At 36.7% G+C, this 16369-nt stretch overlaps 1 protein-coding gene and 1 pseudogene across 2 annotated transcripts in view; one reads left to right on the forward strand and one right to left on the reverse strand.

Annotated features, from left to right (window-relative positions):
* Nucleotides 1-6376, forward strand: part of LOC112614690 — a 43462-nt pseudogene extending 37086 nt beyond the window's left edge.
* The window catches only part of C20H16orf87 (chromosome 20 C16orf87 homolog), a 32977-nt gene continuing 22886 nt past the window's right edge, over nucleotides 6279-16369 (reverse strand). The window contains exons 3-4 of one of the 2 annotated variants that reach the window (XM_025371493.1): nucleotides 14801-14983; nucleotides 6279-7311 (exon numbers count right to left, since the gene is read on the reverse strand). In XM_025371493.1, the coding sequence (XP_025227278.1) occupies nucleotides 7193-7311; nucleotides 14801-14983 (302 nt within the window). In that variant the 3' untranslated portion in view covers nucleotides 6279-7192. The remainder of the gene's footprint in view (nucleotides 7312-14800; nucleotides 14984-16369) is intronic. The other variant, XM_025371494.1, reaches the window with a different exon arrangement.

Below are 16369 nucleotides of genomic sequence, written 5' to 3' on the forward strand. Positions count from 1 at the left end.
CAATCCCTCTTAAACTCTGCCAAAAAGTAGAAGTTCCAAACTCATTTTCTGAGGGCGGCATCACCCTAATACTAAAGTCAGACATCACAGTAACATAACATCCTTTTATGATAAAAGAATTCTCAACAAAATAAGTATAGAAGACAAATTCCTCAATGTAATAAAGGCAATTGATGAAAAGTACACATTCTCAACTAATATCATTAATGGGGAAAAAACTGAAAGCTTTTCCTTTAAGATGTGTATAAGGCAAGGATGCCCACTCAATACTTCCACTCAACACAGTACTAAAAATACTAGCAAGAGCAATCAGGCAAGAAGGCATCATATCAGAAAAAAAGAAGTACAGTTATCCATTTGTAGATGACATGATCCTAAATATAAATAACCTAACAACTTCACAGAAAAAATGTTAGAATAAATGAATTAATAAGTTGTAAGATACAAAATCAACATACAAGTATCAGTTGCATTTCTTTACAGCAATAACAATCTATCCAAAAAAAAACAAGAAAAAAATCACATTTACAATAGCATCAAAAGAATAAAATAGTTTGTTTTCAAAAAAAAAAAAAAACAACACAGAGTTTCGCTGTTTTTTTTAAAAAAAAAAAAAACAGAATTTCGCTCTGTTGCCCAGGCTGGAGTGCAGTGGCACGATCTCGGCTCACTGCACCCTCTGCCTGCCAGGTTCAAGCAGTTCTCTGCCTCAGCCTCCCAAGTAGCTGGGATTACAGGTACCCGCCACCACACCCAATAATTTTTGTATTTTTAGTAGAGATGGGGTTTCACCATCTTGGCCAGGCTGGTCTTGACCTCCTGACCTCGTGATCCACCCAACTCGGACTCCCATAGTGCTGGGATTACAGGCGTGAGCCACTGCGCCCAGCCCAGAAATAATTTTAATAAATGTAATAAATTTTAATAAATAATAATAAAGATCTGTACTCTGAAAACTATAAAACATTGATGAAAGAAACCGAAGACACAAAAAAAGGAAAGATATCCCATGTTCATAGATTTGAAGAATACTACTTAAATGTCCATAGTAACCAAAATGATACAAATTCAACACAACTCCTATCAAAATTCCAATGACATTCTTCACAGAAAACAAACAAACAAACAAAAACTTAAAAACACAAAAGATCTCAAATAGCAAAAACAATCTTGAGAAAGGAAAACAAAGTTGGAGGCATCACAATTCATGATTTCAAATTATATTACAAAGCTAATCAAAACAGTATGGTACTAGCATAAAAACAGACACGTACACCAATGGAAAAGAACAGCAAGTCCAGAAACAAACCCAATCATGTATGTTCAAATAATTTTCTACAAAGCCACCAAGAAGACACAATGGAAAAACGATAGTATCATCAACAAATGGTGTTGGGAAAACAGGCTATCCATACGCAAAAGAGCTACACTAGACCCTTACCTTACACCATATATAAAAATCAACTCAAAATGGATTAAAAACCTAAACCTAAGACCAGAAATCATAAAATTACTAGAAGAAAACAGGTAACAAGCTAGAAAAACTCCTGGATATTGGCCTTGGCTATGATTTTTTGAATATTACACCAAAAGCACAGGCAACAAAAAGCAGAAACAAACAAGTGAGACTACATCAAACTAACAAGCTTCTACACAGCAAAGGAAACAATCAAGAGTGAAGAGATAATCTGTTGAATGGGAGGACATATTTGCAAATGGGAGCACATACATCTAAGGGGTTAATATCCAAAATACATAAGTAATTGAAACAACTCAATAGCAAGAAAATAACCCAATTTAAAAATGGGCAAAGCTTCTGAATAGACATTTCCTTTTTTTTTTTTTTTTTTTTTTTTGAGACAGAGTCTCGCTCTGTCGCCCAGGCTGGAATGCAGTGGCCGGATCTCAGCTCACTGCAAGCTCTGCCTCCCAGGTCTACACCATTCTCCTGCCTCAGCCTCCCGAGTAGCTGGGACTACAGGTGCCCGCCACCTCGCCCAGCTAGTTTTTTGTGTTTTTTTAGTAGAGACGGGGTTTCACCATGTTAGCCAGGCTGGTCTCGATCTCCTGACCTCGTGATCCGCCCGTCTCGGCCTCCCAAAGTGCTGGGATTACAGGCTTATGCCACCGCGCCCGGCCTAAACATTTCTTAAAAAGAAGACATACAAATGGTGTACACATATATGAAAAAGTGCTCAGCATCAGTAATCATCAGGGAAATGTAAATCAAAACAATAATATCAGCTCACACCTGTCAGGATGGCTATTATTAAAAAGACAAAAAATGACAAGTGTTGGTCAGGATGTGCAGAAACAGAAACTCCTGTATACTGTTGGTAGGAATGTAAACTAGTACAGCCATTATGGAAAATGGTATGGAGGTTCATCAAAAAACTAAATATAGAACTACCTTATGATCCAGCAATCCCATTTTTTGGGTATATATCCAAGGAAATGAAGTCAGTACGTTAAAGAGATATCTGCACTCCCATTTTCATTGTAGCATTATTCACAATAGTCAAGATACAAAATCAATGTTAAGTGTTCAACAGATGAATGGATAAAGAAAATGTAGTATATACACACAATAGAATACTCTTCAGCCATTAAAAAGGAAATCCTGCCATTTATGACAATATGGATGAAACTGGTGAATATTAATAAGCCAGGCACAAAAAAATAAGTATTTTATAATCTCACTTACATGTGGAATCTAAAAAAGTCAAACTGACAGAAACAGAGAGTAGAATGGTGGTTATCAGTGGTGAGGGAGGGGAGCTAGGAAGATGCTGGTCAAATGAAACAAACTTTCAGTTAGGAAGCATAAGTTCAAGAGATCAATTATACAGCATATCGACAATAGTTAATAACATATTGGATACTTGAAAATTGCCAAGAGAATTGTTCTAGCCACAAAAAATGGTAAGTATACACGATAATGCATATGTTCATTATCTTTACTTTAGACATCCTACAATGTGAACATACATATTGAAACATCATGTTGTATACAATATACAATTTTGTCAACTGAAATAACTTATTAAAATAAAACAAATGAACAGAGGTTCTGAGATCAGTGAGATAATACCAAAGAGTCTAACACTTGCATCACTGGAGTCTAAGAGGGAGAAAGTAGAGCAGAAAATATCTGAATGGCTTAAAACTTTACATATTTGATGAAAGGCATTAACTTACATTTAAGCTCAACAAATCCCAAAGAAAATAAATTCAAACACCCAGGCATATCATAATCAAACCAATAAAAACCAAAGACAAAGATTCCTGAAAATACTCTGAAAAAAATAATAGGTTTCATATAGGGGAATTATTACTTTAATGGCTGCACATTTCTCATCAGAAACCATGGAGGCTGAAAGAACAGAACTGTCAACACAGTATTTTATATCCAGCAAAAATATCTTTCACGAATTAAGGCAAAATAAAGACATTCTCAGATGAAGAAAAATTAAGAGAATTAAATGTCAATAGACTTGCACTAAAAGAAATTTTCCAGATGAAAAGGACTGATACCGATGTAAACTTGGAACATCAATAATTAAAGAAGATAAATACAAATGAAAAATATTGTGGTAAATGTGACAGACTGTTTTCCTGTTGGGTTCTTAAAAATATCTATGATAGTTGTAAGGAAAAAAGACATTGTCTGATGAGTCTTATTTTTTATTTTTATTGAGACCCAGCGTCTAGCTCTGTCGCCCAGGCTGGAATGGAGTGCAGTAGAGTGATCTTGGCTCACTGCAACTTCTGCCTCCTGGGCTCAAGTAATCCTCCCACTTCAGCCTCCTGAGTAGCTGGGACTACAGGAACATGCCACCACACCTAGCTAATTTTGTGTATTTTTTGTAGAGACGGGGTTTCACCATGTTGTCCAGGCTGGTCTCAAACTCCTGGACTCAAGCAATCTGCTCGCCTCGGCCTCCCGGTCCTGTTTGAAACTCACTCACTGCATCACTCACTGCAGCCTCCAACTCCTGGGCTCAAGTGATCCTTTAGCCTCAGCTGCCTAGTAGCTGGAACCACCACACCCAGCTAATGTTACTTTTTGTAGAGACGCGGTCTCACCACGTTGCCCAAGCTGGTCTCAAACTCCTGGCTTCAAACAACTCTCCTGCCTTGGCCTCCCAAAGTGTTGGGATTACAGGTGTAAGCCACCATGCCCAGCCAATTAATACTTTATATAAAAGAAGTAAAGAGCTTAATTTTTCTAAATTTAAGACAAACATGCAGATTAAAAGGCAAGCCAAAATTAAATATTGCCAAGTCATTTTAATGGTCAGAATTAGAGAATCAAGTGCAATTACTAGAGTTGAAGAAGTCAAATACTTTTCAATTTGAAATCTTATCTGAGGGAAAACACTATCTGATTACTTTTAGGAAGCAACCCGGAGTTCATACTGACCTTTTTTTTCCCCTTAAGTATTTCTGAAATTTAAAGAAATAAGAATAGATTCTGGCTAAATTTTCAGGTCATTTGCAATTTTAAATTTTCTCATCATAAACCGCTTCAAGCTCTTTGATCACTTCCACTGATTACTACACAAGAAATAATTTGCAGAGTTTCCCTTTTATATCATTTACATTTAAATACAAGAAAATGCCCATAAAAATCTAAGAAATGTTCATTTCAAAAACTAACAAAATCAAACTATAAGTATTAAAGTGCCCACAAAACCATTTTGGAATACCATGGAATTGAGTGAGGCAGGGAGTAACAACTCTCAAACTACTTTTATTTAATCTTACTTATATATTTAAGAATAAATTATCTTCAACAGACCTAATCTACTTGTGGAATCATTTCAAGGTATTCTGAATAATCACATCATTTATAGATATCAGAGCAGAACAAATTGGATTAAGTAAAGAACTATAATTATACTCTTAGGACATTTGCTGATGACAGAGGTTTCTCTGACACCAGTGACAAAGTAATATTTTCTGAAACCATTACGACATGCCTAGACAAATTAAATTTTTTAGCTTTATAACAAGAAAGCTCATAAATGTATCTCAGAGCATACAATTTTTTGGAAAATTGGTTAAATAGGTTATGTCACAGAGGAAACCTAATTTGCCTCTCTGCCAAGGAAATTTTTAAATAAGCCAATAATTTAACATTATGAGATCTGAAGTAATTACTTTTCTACATGGCAAGCTCCAGCCCAGTCACCAGTACCTCCTTTACCATATCCAATGAATATTTTAACATGACTTCCCTCTAATGGTCTTCAGCTTTACATGGATAGACTCTGACATCGATAATTCCTTAGAGAGGTGCTTATTCCACAAGCTGCTCTTGCTTTTTCTGAGGACATATGTATGTATACAAGCGTTTTTAGATATTAATCATTTTTAAGTTTTTTTGCTTAAAATCAAAAGTTTCCTTACAGTATGTTTCAAAGATAAAATCACATTACATTATTGGGGAAACTACTAGTTAAGACTCTAAAATGCATACAAGGCTGGGTGCAGTGGCTCATGCCTGTAATCCCAGCACTTTGGGAGGCCAAGGCAGGCGGATCACTTAAGGCCAGGAGTTTGAGACCAGCCTGGCCAACATGGTGAGACCCCATCTGTACTTACAAAAAAAAAAAAAAAAAAATTGGCCGGGCCTGGTGGTGCTCGCCTCTAATCACAGCTACTCAGGACACTGAGGCATGAGAATCACTTGAACCCAGGAGGCAGAAGTTGCATGAGCTGAGATAGTGTCACTGCACTCCAGCCTGGGCGACAGAGCAAGACTCTATGTCTCCTAAATAAATAAATAAAATGCATACAAAATAGTTGCAGTAGAACTGCAGACAGATACAGAATTAAAGGAAAAGGAATCCTGAGGAAAATTCTATATCCTATCTAGAGTACCTCTTAAGCTCCCTCTGCTGGTTATCATTTAAATAAAGTAGGAAAAAATGTTCCTTTTTTCTTTGAGGGGGTGATGGGAGATGCAGGATGAAGGATGAAGGATGAAGTTGATAATGTTACTACTAAAATTGAAAGGAGATTCTCTTAAAAGGGGGCTAAATCTAACTGATGACTATCTTCTGTAAGAAGGCTTTAAAAGGATTTCCAAACAGATTGGGGGAAGAGGGACTGAAAATAAGGGGAGTGACTGCCAAGTTTGAATATGTTAAACATTAAATTGATATGCCAAAATGCAAAAGCATTTAGTATAAATCAACTATAAATGATTATAACTTAACACTAGAAAAATTAAGAATTTAAATGTATTTCACAAACTTCACCAGAACAAAAAATTTTTATCACACTATTTAATCTACTTAGTTTCAATATTAAGGTTTATTTTTTCTTCCAGAGTGAAAGTAACAATTTAAATAATTATCAGGATGTATAAACGAATATCCACTCAGATAAAACATTACTGCTTAAAAGTGGCTATCTAAGAAATATTTTGCATGTAATAAATATATTTCATGTTTAGGTTAACAGGCACCATCTTGAGAGCAGAAGTTTTTTTTTTTTAACTAATAAATAAATTACATTCAAAAAAACAAGGTGTTTATATCTGAGTATATCATTAAATGTTTTTCTTCATATAGCACCCAAACTTCAAACTGTCTAGAAAGTATCTCCTAAAATATAACTCATACCTTAAGTAATAAAAATAAAGGCCAAGAAAAAAAATCAATTTAAGACAAAATGTACAGTTTATATTCTTAATTCCCCATTCAATAAAATATCAATTGCCAATTTACTAAAAGTAAATGAACTGTATAGATGCAATCTGTTAGCACTGAAAATCTGAAATATATATTTTTAAAAATCACTCTGACAGTATTTAAAATATTGCATCTCTGGTGGCAAACCTGAAAACAATCAAGCATCTTATTACCCTAGTTTTCATACCTACCCCACACCCCATCACTTTTTATCCTTTACATCCATCCAGCATTTTTTTTTTTTTTTTTTTTTTGGCAAATACACTTACTTATATCCCAAACACAAAACACTGACAATACTCCTTGGTAAACAAGGAAATCCCAGAACAGTCCAAGCCTACACAGCTTCTGTGGCACAGGCTAAATGACAGGAGAGAAACAATCAATGGCCCTTATTGATGCAGTCAGAATGCTCCTGAGAGTCCGTAACTGTTTGAGAATTTGCTGATGTAATCCTGACAGAAGTTTCGGCAGGTTTGGCAGACCAAATATCAGAGAATAAGTCTTTGATTGATAATTTTTCTATTTATTTCTGCCAAGGCGACTGAAAACACGAAAGCCTTTTCATCAGACAGGTTAGCATAGATGTCAATTTCCTTTTCCTGTTTCTCTGTTAAAAGAAAAAGGGAAAGTTTAATACAAAGGCAGTAGATGCAGTAAATTTAAATTTTTTTTTTTTTTTTTTTTTTTTTGAGACGGAGTCTCGCGCTGTGTCACCCAGGCTGGAGTGCAGTGGCCCGATCTCGGCTCACTGCAAGCTCCGCCTCCCAGGTTCAGGCCATTCTCCTGCCTCAGCCTCCGAGTAGCTGGGACTACAGGCGCCCGCCACCAACGCCCGGCTAGTTTTTTGTATTTTTAGTAGAGACGGGGTTTCACCATGTTAGCCAGGATAGTCTCGATCTCCTGACCTCGTGATCCGCCCGCCTCGGCCTCCCAAAGTGCTGGGATTACAGGCTTGAGCCACCGCGCCCGGCCAAATTTAAATTTTTTAAAGCTTTCAAGTATTTCTTTAAATGACAGTATTATATATAATACTACAATATACATTAAATGTTACTATGCTACTGAACTAAAAAGTTTTTTAAATTATACAAAGGAGTTACTGAAATGAAGATTAAATGAAGACAATATATATTTCTATACACAGGTGATCTAACAGCTACATCATTTCTCTAAGAGCCTCATATATTTCTATCTCCTCACTGTCTCAATCAAAATGAATTTTCTCTGCTAGACAAAATTCACTCTGAGAGATGGTCCCCTTCTGAACATCAATGGTCACTTTATGAATACATTAACATATTCATCTTCATATTCTTATACAGGAAATAACATTTATTTCTATCTTTCCCCTCTCGTTTACAAATGTAATCCAAGTTCACAGAAAATTTGAAAAAGAAAATAAAAATCACTCGTAATCTCATGAGTCACCAAAAATCACAATTAACATCTTGGTATGTATTCTTCCGAGTTACTTTTTCAGGATCCCCTGATTCTATTTTTATTTTGTTTTGACATTCTAATCAAAGTTAAATGCATATAATTTACAATCAAATCATTTTTATAAAACTTGTTAAACAGAAGTCCTTTGCCCCATGCACATTTCCCATTCTCCAAATGCAACTACTTTTTTTGTGACTTTTTTTTTCCAGTTGTTCCTTTTTGCTTTTACAAAAACAAATCTCTAAGTAACATTTGTATAAGATGCTACTTCAGGGTTTTAGGCATTACTGATTCATTTTCCCCCATGGAAAATAAGGGTTACACTGTTTTGCATCTCTTGCCCCAGTAAACACTCTGCCCATCCCTCATCTTCTCACTATAGTTCAATCACAACTTCAGTAACATCAATTTTCAATGATTACATTATTATGCCTACGGTAAGTGATTTCACTTTTCCTTTACATTGTTTTCCCTGAAGTGATTCTCTTTTTACTTGCTTAGTTCTCATTTCTAACTCAACCCAAAGTCTTTCCTAGTTGTATAAATTTTTCAGGATGTTTATACATATAAGGTATTTTATCATTTTTATCTTGTGGAAGAAATCTCTCCAAGTCTTCCAACCTGCTCCAGTATGAAATGGTTGCTCTCTAGGCCTACTACACAATTATCATCTTGTGCTCTTTCATCAGCATCATGCTGGAGACTCTCATCTCTGGACCCACCTTTGTCTTGAATCCAAAGATCCTTTCTTGGTTTACTTCCTTATTTTGGTAGCAGGTAACTTATAGGGGCTTCCTAAGAAAGGGAGTATTGGTAGCAAATTTTTTGAGACCCTGAATGTCAGAAAATATATTTAGTCTACCTTCACATTGATTCATGGTTTGACTGAGTATAGATTTGTAGGTTTCCGCTTAGAACTGTGAAGGCAGTAAATTGTCTTCTGACTACTGGTGCCACTGTTGAGAAAACCCAATACCTTTTTTAAAGTTATTTTTAAAATCAATGATAAATTTACATAGAGTGAAATACACAGATTCTCTATGTGTTCAACTGGAGGAGTTCTGACAAACATATACAAACATGTAACCCATGTCACAATCAACATATAACAAATTTCCTCCAGAAATCCCTCATGCTTCTTTCCAGCCAATCCCTCTCTACACCTACAAGCAACCATTGTTCTGATTTCTATTACCATAGAATCATTCTGTCTGTTCCTAAACTTCACATAAATGGCATCATATATAGTATGTACTCTTTTGTGTCTAGCTTATTTTGCTCAACATGTTTTTGACATTCATTGATGCTATTCATATATCAGTAGTTTGTTCTTTGCTGGACAATATTCCATTGTATTAGTTCCCACATCATTTTGCTTTTCTTTTTTTCTGAAAACCTGAGGAATTTTCTTTAACCAAAGAGATATGAGATATAATGACAAACTCTGGCATAATTTATCTTTTTAACCATCCGTTAGACTGGGAATTTGTAGGCCCTTTTAACAAAGAAACTAAATGTCCTTCAGGTTGGGAAAATTTTCTTGAATAAATAATTGTCATTGTTAAAGTCATTGATGACTTCCTTCTCCTCCATCTTCCATGTTCCTTATCTGAAACTTCAATTATTTACAGATGTCAGACCTCACACTGGTCCTCTAAATTTATGGTTTCCATTCTGTTTTTTCCATCTCTTTTCAATTGATATACTTTCTGGAACCTTTCTTCAATTTTATCTTTAAGCCTTTTATTAAAGTTGTTCATTTCTGTGTATCATCTATGTTTTGGGGGTTTTTTGAGAATATTTTAAAGCTCATATTCCAACTGGCTTTTTGACCTCTGCAATTTCCTTTTAAATATCATCTTGTTCGTTTTATAATTACAATTACTTCTTTTGCTAAAGATATTAATAATAGTTTATAGTTTTTCTTTTCCCTGCAAAAACTTGTTGTTTTCCAGGTTATTTTTTCTCTCCTGTTGATTTGGTCTTAGCCTTTCAAACTATAATACACGCTTTCTTCCAGATATCTGAGTAATTCTTGGCAATATGCTCATATATAGGAGAGTGACCAAAGAAGCTGATTAGAAACATTTACACAGGCCGGGCGCGGTGGCTCAAGCCTGTAATCCCAGCACTTTGGGAGGCCGAGATGGGCGGATCACGAGGTCAGGAGATCGAGACCATCCTGGCTAACACGGTGAAACCCCGTCTCTACTAAAAATACAAAAAACTAGCCGGGCGAGGTGGCAGGCGCCTGTAGTCCCAGCTACTCGGGAGGCTGAGGCAGGAGAATGGCGTGAACCCGGGAGGCGGAGCTTGCAGTGAGCTGAGATCCGGCCACTGTACTCCAGCCTGGGCGGCAGAGCAAGACTCCGTCTCAAAAAAAAAAAAAAAAAAAAAGAAACATTTACACATATGTGGAGCTTGACTGTAGTCATCAGATTAGGATGATCCAATTAGGCCACTTCTCTGTGAATCTCTAATGAGCGTATCTTTATTTGGGGCCTTTTCTCTTGGATCCTTCAGATTCTCTAGAGAAGATATGTTCCATCTTTTTTTACCTGGACGCTAATAAGCCAAACTCAAGAACTCAGTATTTACTATGTCCTATTTTCACCTAGGCTTCCTGATCTTAACATGGTATCCTGGCCATCAACAGACACCTGGTGTTCCTGAGACCAAAGACTGTATTATTTATCTTTTTCAAAGGATAAAGTTGGGGGATAAGAGGGTAAACAGTCCTAGTGGGCTATTCATAAAAAGACTTGCAAACAATCTTCTCATTTTTAGCCTCAATTCCACTTCTACTTCCAGACATAACTGATACACAAATTTCCTGACTTTTAGGTAATTGTGTAATAAAAATCAGTTTCTTTCTTAGATTTCCCCAAAGGAGTTTAGAGCTAGATGTGTTTCTTCAATCCACCATCTTCAGCTTGAAGTCTACATTCATTCTTTTTTTTTTTTTTTTTCCCCCGAGACAGAGCTCGCTCTGTCACCAGGCTGGGCAATGATGCGATCTCAGCTCACTGCAACCTCTGCCTCCTGGGCTCAAGCGATTCTCCTGCCTCAGCCTCCCAAGTAGCTGGGACTACAGACGCACACCACCACACCTGGTTAATTTTTTTTTTTTTTTGTATTTTTAGTAGAGACAGGGTTTCACCATGTTGGCCAGAACGGTCTCGATCTCTTGACCTCGTGATCCGCCCGCCTCCGCCTCCCAAAGTGCTGGGATTACAGGCATGAGCCATCACACCCGACCCATTCATTCTTAAGTTCATTAATATGATGTTCAGAATTGCCTAACATATTTTAATCAGTCCAAATGTCACTTCTATAATATCCAGAATACCCTTATATATAAAATGAAGACTTACATCAGACTAACAAAAATTATTTAATGATTTGTTTTTATGACTTTATAAAGATATATTATTACGATGATGTCTAACAAGCTTTCCTTTTCCATTCTTCCTTCTTATTCGGTTTCAAAATAGAAGTCATTTTTTTCCCCTTTGGACCTCTCATCTGACTAGATAGAAAAGTCCATTTTTAAGTTAGGTTTTTTAGACACATTGTCAGGTTTTCCTTAATTCATGTGTTAAAGTTAAAACTTGCTTCAAATTTTTCAAATGCTCTAAGAGCAAGGAATCAATAAAAACCAACGAAATAGCTATTTAGCACTAAGAAGCATATCCAAGAAATCTATTCTAAAACACAGACATTGGCCGGGCGCGGTGGCTCAAGCCTGTAATCCCAGCACGTTGGGAGGCCGAGACGGGCGGATCACGAGGTCAGCAGATCGAGACCAGCCTGGCGAACATGGTGAAACCCCGTCTCTACTAAAAAATACAAAAAATTAGCCGGGCAAGGTGGTGGGCGCCTGTAGTCCCAGCTACTCGGGAAGGCTGAGGCAGGAGAATGGCGTAAACCCGGGAGGCGGAGCTTGCAGTGAACCGAGATCCGGCCACTGCACTTCAGCCTGGGCGACAGAGCGAGACTCCATCTCAAAAAAAAAACAAAAAACAAAAAACACACAGACATTTCAAAAGTTCATGTTAGGTTGGTACAAAAGTAAAACGACAATTACTTCTGCACCAGTCTAATGGTTCTTGTCCATATTATATTTAAGAGTACAATGGTTTACAACAAAGATTGGCAAACTAGGCCAAGTGCAGTGGCTCATGCATGCCTGCAATCCCAGCACTTTGGAAGGCCAAGATGAAAGGATCACTTGAGCCCAGGAACTTGAGACCAGCCTGGGCAACATAGTGAGACCTCATTTATACTAAAAGTAAAAAAAAAATTAGCCTGGCGTGGTGGCGTGCACCTCTAGTCCCAACTACTTGGAAGGCTGAGGCAGGGGGATCACTTGAGCCCAGGAGTTCGAGGCTGCAGTAAGCCATGATCACTCCACTGCACTTCAGCCTGGGTAACAGAGTGAGAGACCTTATCTCAGAAGGGGAAAAAAAAAAAAAAAAAAAGCAAGGAAAGAAAAAGAAAGAAAGAGAAAGAAAGAAAGAAAGAGATTGGTACCAAATGTGGCCCATCACCTGCTTTATAAAGTATTACTGGAACACAGGCATGCCCATTCATTTATGCATGGTTTATGGCTGCTTTCCAGCTAAAATGGCAGAGCTGGGTAGTTGTGAGAGAGATAGTATGGCCCACAAAGCCTAAAACATTTACTATCTGGCTCTTTACAGAAAAAGTGTAATGACTTCACGGTCTACGTAAGATTCCAGTTTGTGCTACAAAAACTAATTTAAGCAATTTCCTGCAATTTGTATCAAAAACAAATAAATTAAAAGCATATATTACTCTAGAAATAGCTTTCCTAAAATTTTTCTGTAATAAACAGAAAATGCCTAAAAAATATTTACAGCCAAATAAATGCTTCCTTTTTCAAGTAATCATGAAATAAAAGCTGAAATCCGGCATATATACAGTTCTACCACGAGCATACAGACTTCATTTCCCCAGCTAAAGACTGTCATTATCTGCTTTCTCATCTCCTCTCACCCACCACCAGAAGCATTCTTTTCTTTCAGCTGCATTCCCTCTACTTCAACTGAAAAGAATGTTGTTTTCTGAGCCAGGCAGTAGTTCTCTCTTTTCCTTTTTCTCTGTTGACTTTTCTTTACCTAGTTTCCCTTCTAAAATAATCCTTGGCATAGGTTTTCTGCACCCTATTGTTAAAGAAACATTCACATTGAATAAATAACTCAAACCCTCTGGAAGAGCATAATAGAAAGAAAGAGAAAAGCAGTAAAATTACCCAAGGAATAAGGAGTACCTCAGCACAGCCTTCCTAGAATACAGTAAAAAATGATATAAATCTTATTCCTTTAGCCATACAATAGTAAAACACCTTTAACTTTGATAAAAGCTAGGAATGGCTATACTGGTAAAGCTGTTTTCTAGCAATAGTAACTTTATTCAAATAAAAGCACATAAAGCAGAGAGAAATAGTGAACTGGTAGAATGTTCTCATTGTCTAAAATAAGTGAAATTTACATTTACACAAAAAGCACTTGAGTAAGACAGAACATCTGAAAAGCAAAGCATAACTCACAAATAGTGTAAGAAATTACAAATGCATTTCAATGAAGATGAAATCATTTTGACAGAGGTTTTTAAAGCACAATAAAGAGCAATTATCCCTTTTTTAAATTAACTCCTAGCTTGAAAGTCTCAATTTTAAAAAGATACTTGTGGACATATAGAGGTTCATTATACTATTTTCTCTACTCTTGCATATGATGAAATTTTCCGTAAGTTTTTAAAAAGATGCATACATCAAAGAAAAAGAGAAACTGAAGTTTTAATGTCTAAAAACAAGTTATTGGTAGATATTTGTCAGAAGAAAGGAGAAGACCTGTAAGGAGAAAAAGAAATATACTCTGGACCAAGAATTCATCTACACAAAAGCTGCCTCAGAGTAGGAAGCACACAAATCGCCCAATAAGCAGTTAAAAACTCCACCAAGAACACTTTCAATAGTAAAAGTTTAAAACTCACAGTATAACAGTTTGAAATAGTCTTAACAGAACTCAGACGTGTCTTAAAAAGACAAAAAAAAAAAAAGGTCCCAAGACTGGGAAGCCGAGGAGGGCAGACTGCTTGAGCCCAGAAGTTCAAGACTAGCCTGGGCAACATGGTGAAACCCCCTCTACAAAAAAATTAGCTAGGCATGATGGTGCACACCTGTAGTCCTAGCTATTCAGGAGGCTGAGGGAGAATCACCTGAGCCCTGGAGGTTGAGGCTGCAGTGAGCCATGATTGCACCACTGCACTCCAGCCTGGGTGACAGAGCAAGACCCTGTCTCAAAAAGGAAAAAAAAGAAGGTACAATCATTTTAACAGGCTTCTCCAGGATGTCATATACAAATCACCTTTGAACTCTATTATCATCAGTTTATAGCAAGGTAAATTTTACCTAACTAAGCCTTTAGGTTTCCAATAAGAATTAAATTCCTGTGATTAAAAAAATAATAAGCATCCACCATAGAGGAAATGCTTTCAAACTAAAATATGAGTTGTGATTTTAAGTCCAGGAACTCAATGCCTCCACTTTCTTCACTACTACCTAATTAAGATCCCAGATCAATTTAATACTTGGAAAAAAAAAAAAAAAAACTGCTTGATTTATTTCATACCTCTTTCTTCCTCATGCTTTTTGGCAGATGCACTTTTAGGTCTTCCTCTTCCTCGTCTGATATGATCTGAATGGCTGTTACTTCGAGACCTCTTTCTGTTTTCTAAATCTTTATTTACTGTAGAATTTATCTTCTCTCTCCTAACTCTCTCTGTTCGCCTCCTCTTGGCCTCATGCTTGTTTTCTGTATGGATGAATAAAAGTGATATATTTTAGGGCTTAGCAAGAACTGTTTGCCCAAGTTCTCATTGTCTTCCTTTTTCTTTCTAAATAGCACTACAGTATGCTTCCTGGCATATTTCATAGAACTACAACCATAACATGTATGTCTCCCCCACATCCACATAAGAAAAAAAGAAATTCAATGGAATTCAGATCGCAATAACACATGAAGTAGGAGGAATCTTGGAAGAGAAAACAAGTTTCTTCATTTGGCAGCTTAAATTTCAGCCTCCACAAGTTCACACAATTCCATAGCAACCTGTCTGCCTTTTTCTTCCTGTTTACAAGCTAAAAGTAGTGAAATATTAAGAAAAGAAAAAAAAATTCCATACCTTTTTGCCCTCTACCTGAATTAAAGATTAAAATACGTGAAATAGGCCGGGCGCGGTGGCTCACGCCTGTAATCCCAGCACTTTGGGAGGCCGAGGCGGGCGGATCACAAGGTCAGGAGATCGAGACCATGGTGAAACCCCGTCTCTACTAACAATAGAAAAAATTAGCTGGGCACAGTGGCGGGCGCCTGTAGTCCCAGCTACTCGGGAAGGCTGAGGCAGGAGAATGGCGTGAACCCGGGAGGCGGAGCTTGCAGTGAGCCGAGATTGCGCCACTGCACTCCAGCCTGGGCGACAGAGCAAGACTCCGTCTCAAAAAAAAACAAACAAACAAACAAAAATACGTGAAATATGCAAAAGTAAAACTGATCTTAAAGACAATATATTAAGCTTACAATAAAAATCAAACAGAAAGCATCCATAACAAATATAAAAACCCTAGGCAAGTGAGTAGTTTTCACTTTAGCCACAGATAAGGTAATTTCTGATATAAGAGCATGTTGCTCCATAAATGGAATAGCAATAGGGAAACTTTACTAAATATGGTGATTTAATTAATGCAAGAAGTCACTCCTCCCACTCTAAACAAATCAAAATGTTGGATAAGACAAACAATAAACTTAAAGAAAAAAATATATATGATACCCTGCTTTAACACATACCTGCAATCAAAAGCAAGAAAGAGAATTCCCCAAATGCCAAAAATCACAGTGGTAAAGGGGCAAAACAAACAGAAAAATTCATATCCAAAGAACTAAAGGGAACAATGTGAAAGACTATAAAATAAGTATGATAATAGACTGCTGTAAAAATGAAAAGTAAAATGTAATATTATCTCCAAATAACATATCCTTGGAGAATTAATCTGAAGTTTCAAATTAGACATATACCAGATAATACAAGAACATTTAATTATCCCAGATTGCAAGAAAGTTATTAAAGACAAGCAGGGTGTTGTTAAGACTTGGGCTAACATGAAGAGGTTCCTACTATTATAGGACAATTTGAGTATCAAT

This window comes from Theropithecus gelada, chromosome 20 (assembly GCF_003255815.1).
Source record: "Theropithecus gelada isolate Dixy chromosome 20, Tgel_1.0, whole genome shotgun sequence".
NCBI lineage: Eukaryota > Metazoa > Chordata > Mammalia > Primates > Cercopithecidae > Theropithecus > Theropithecus gelada.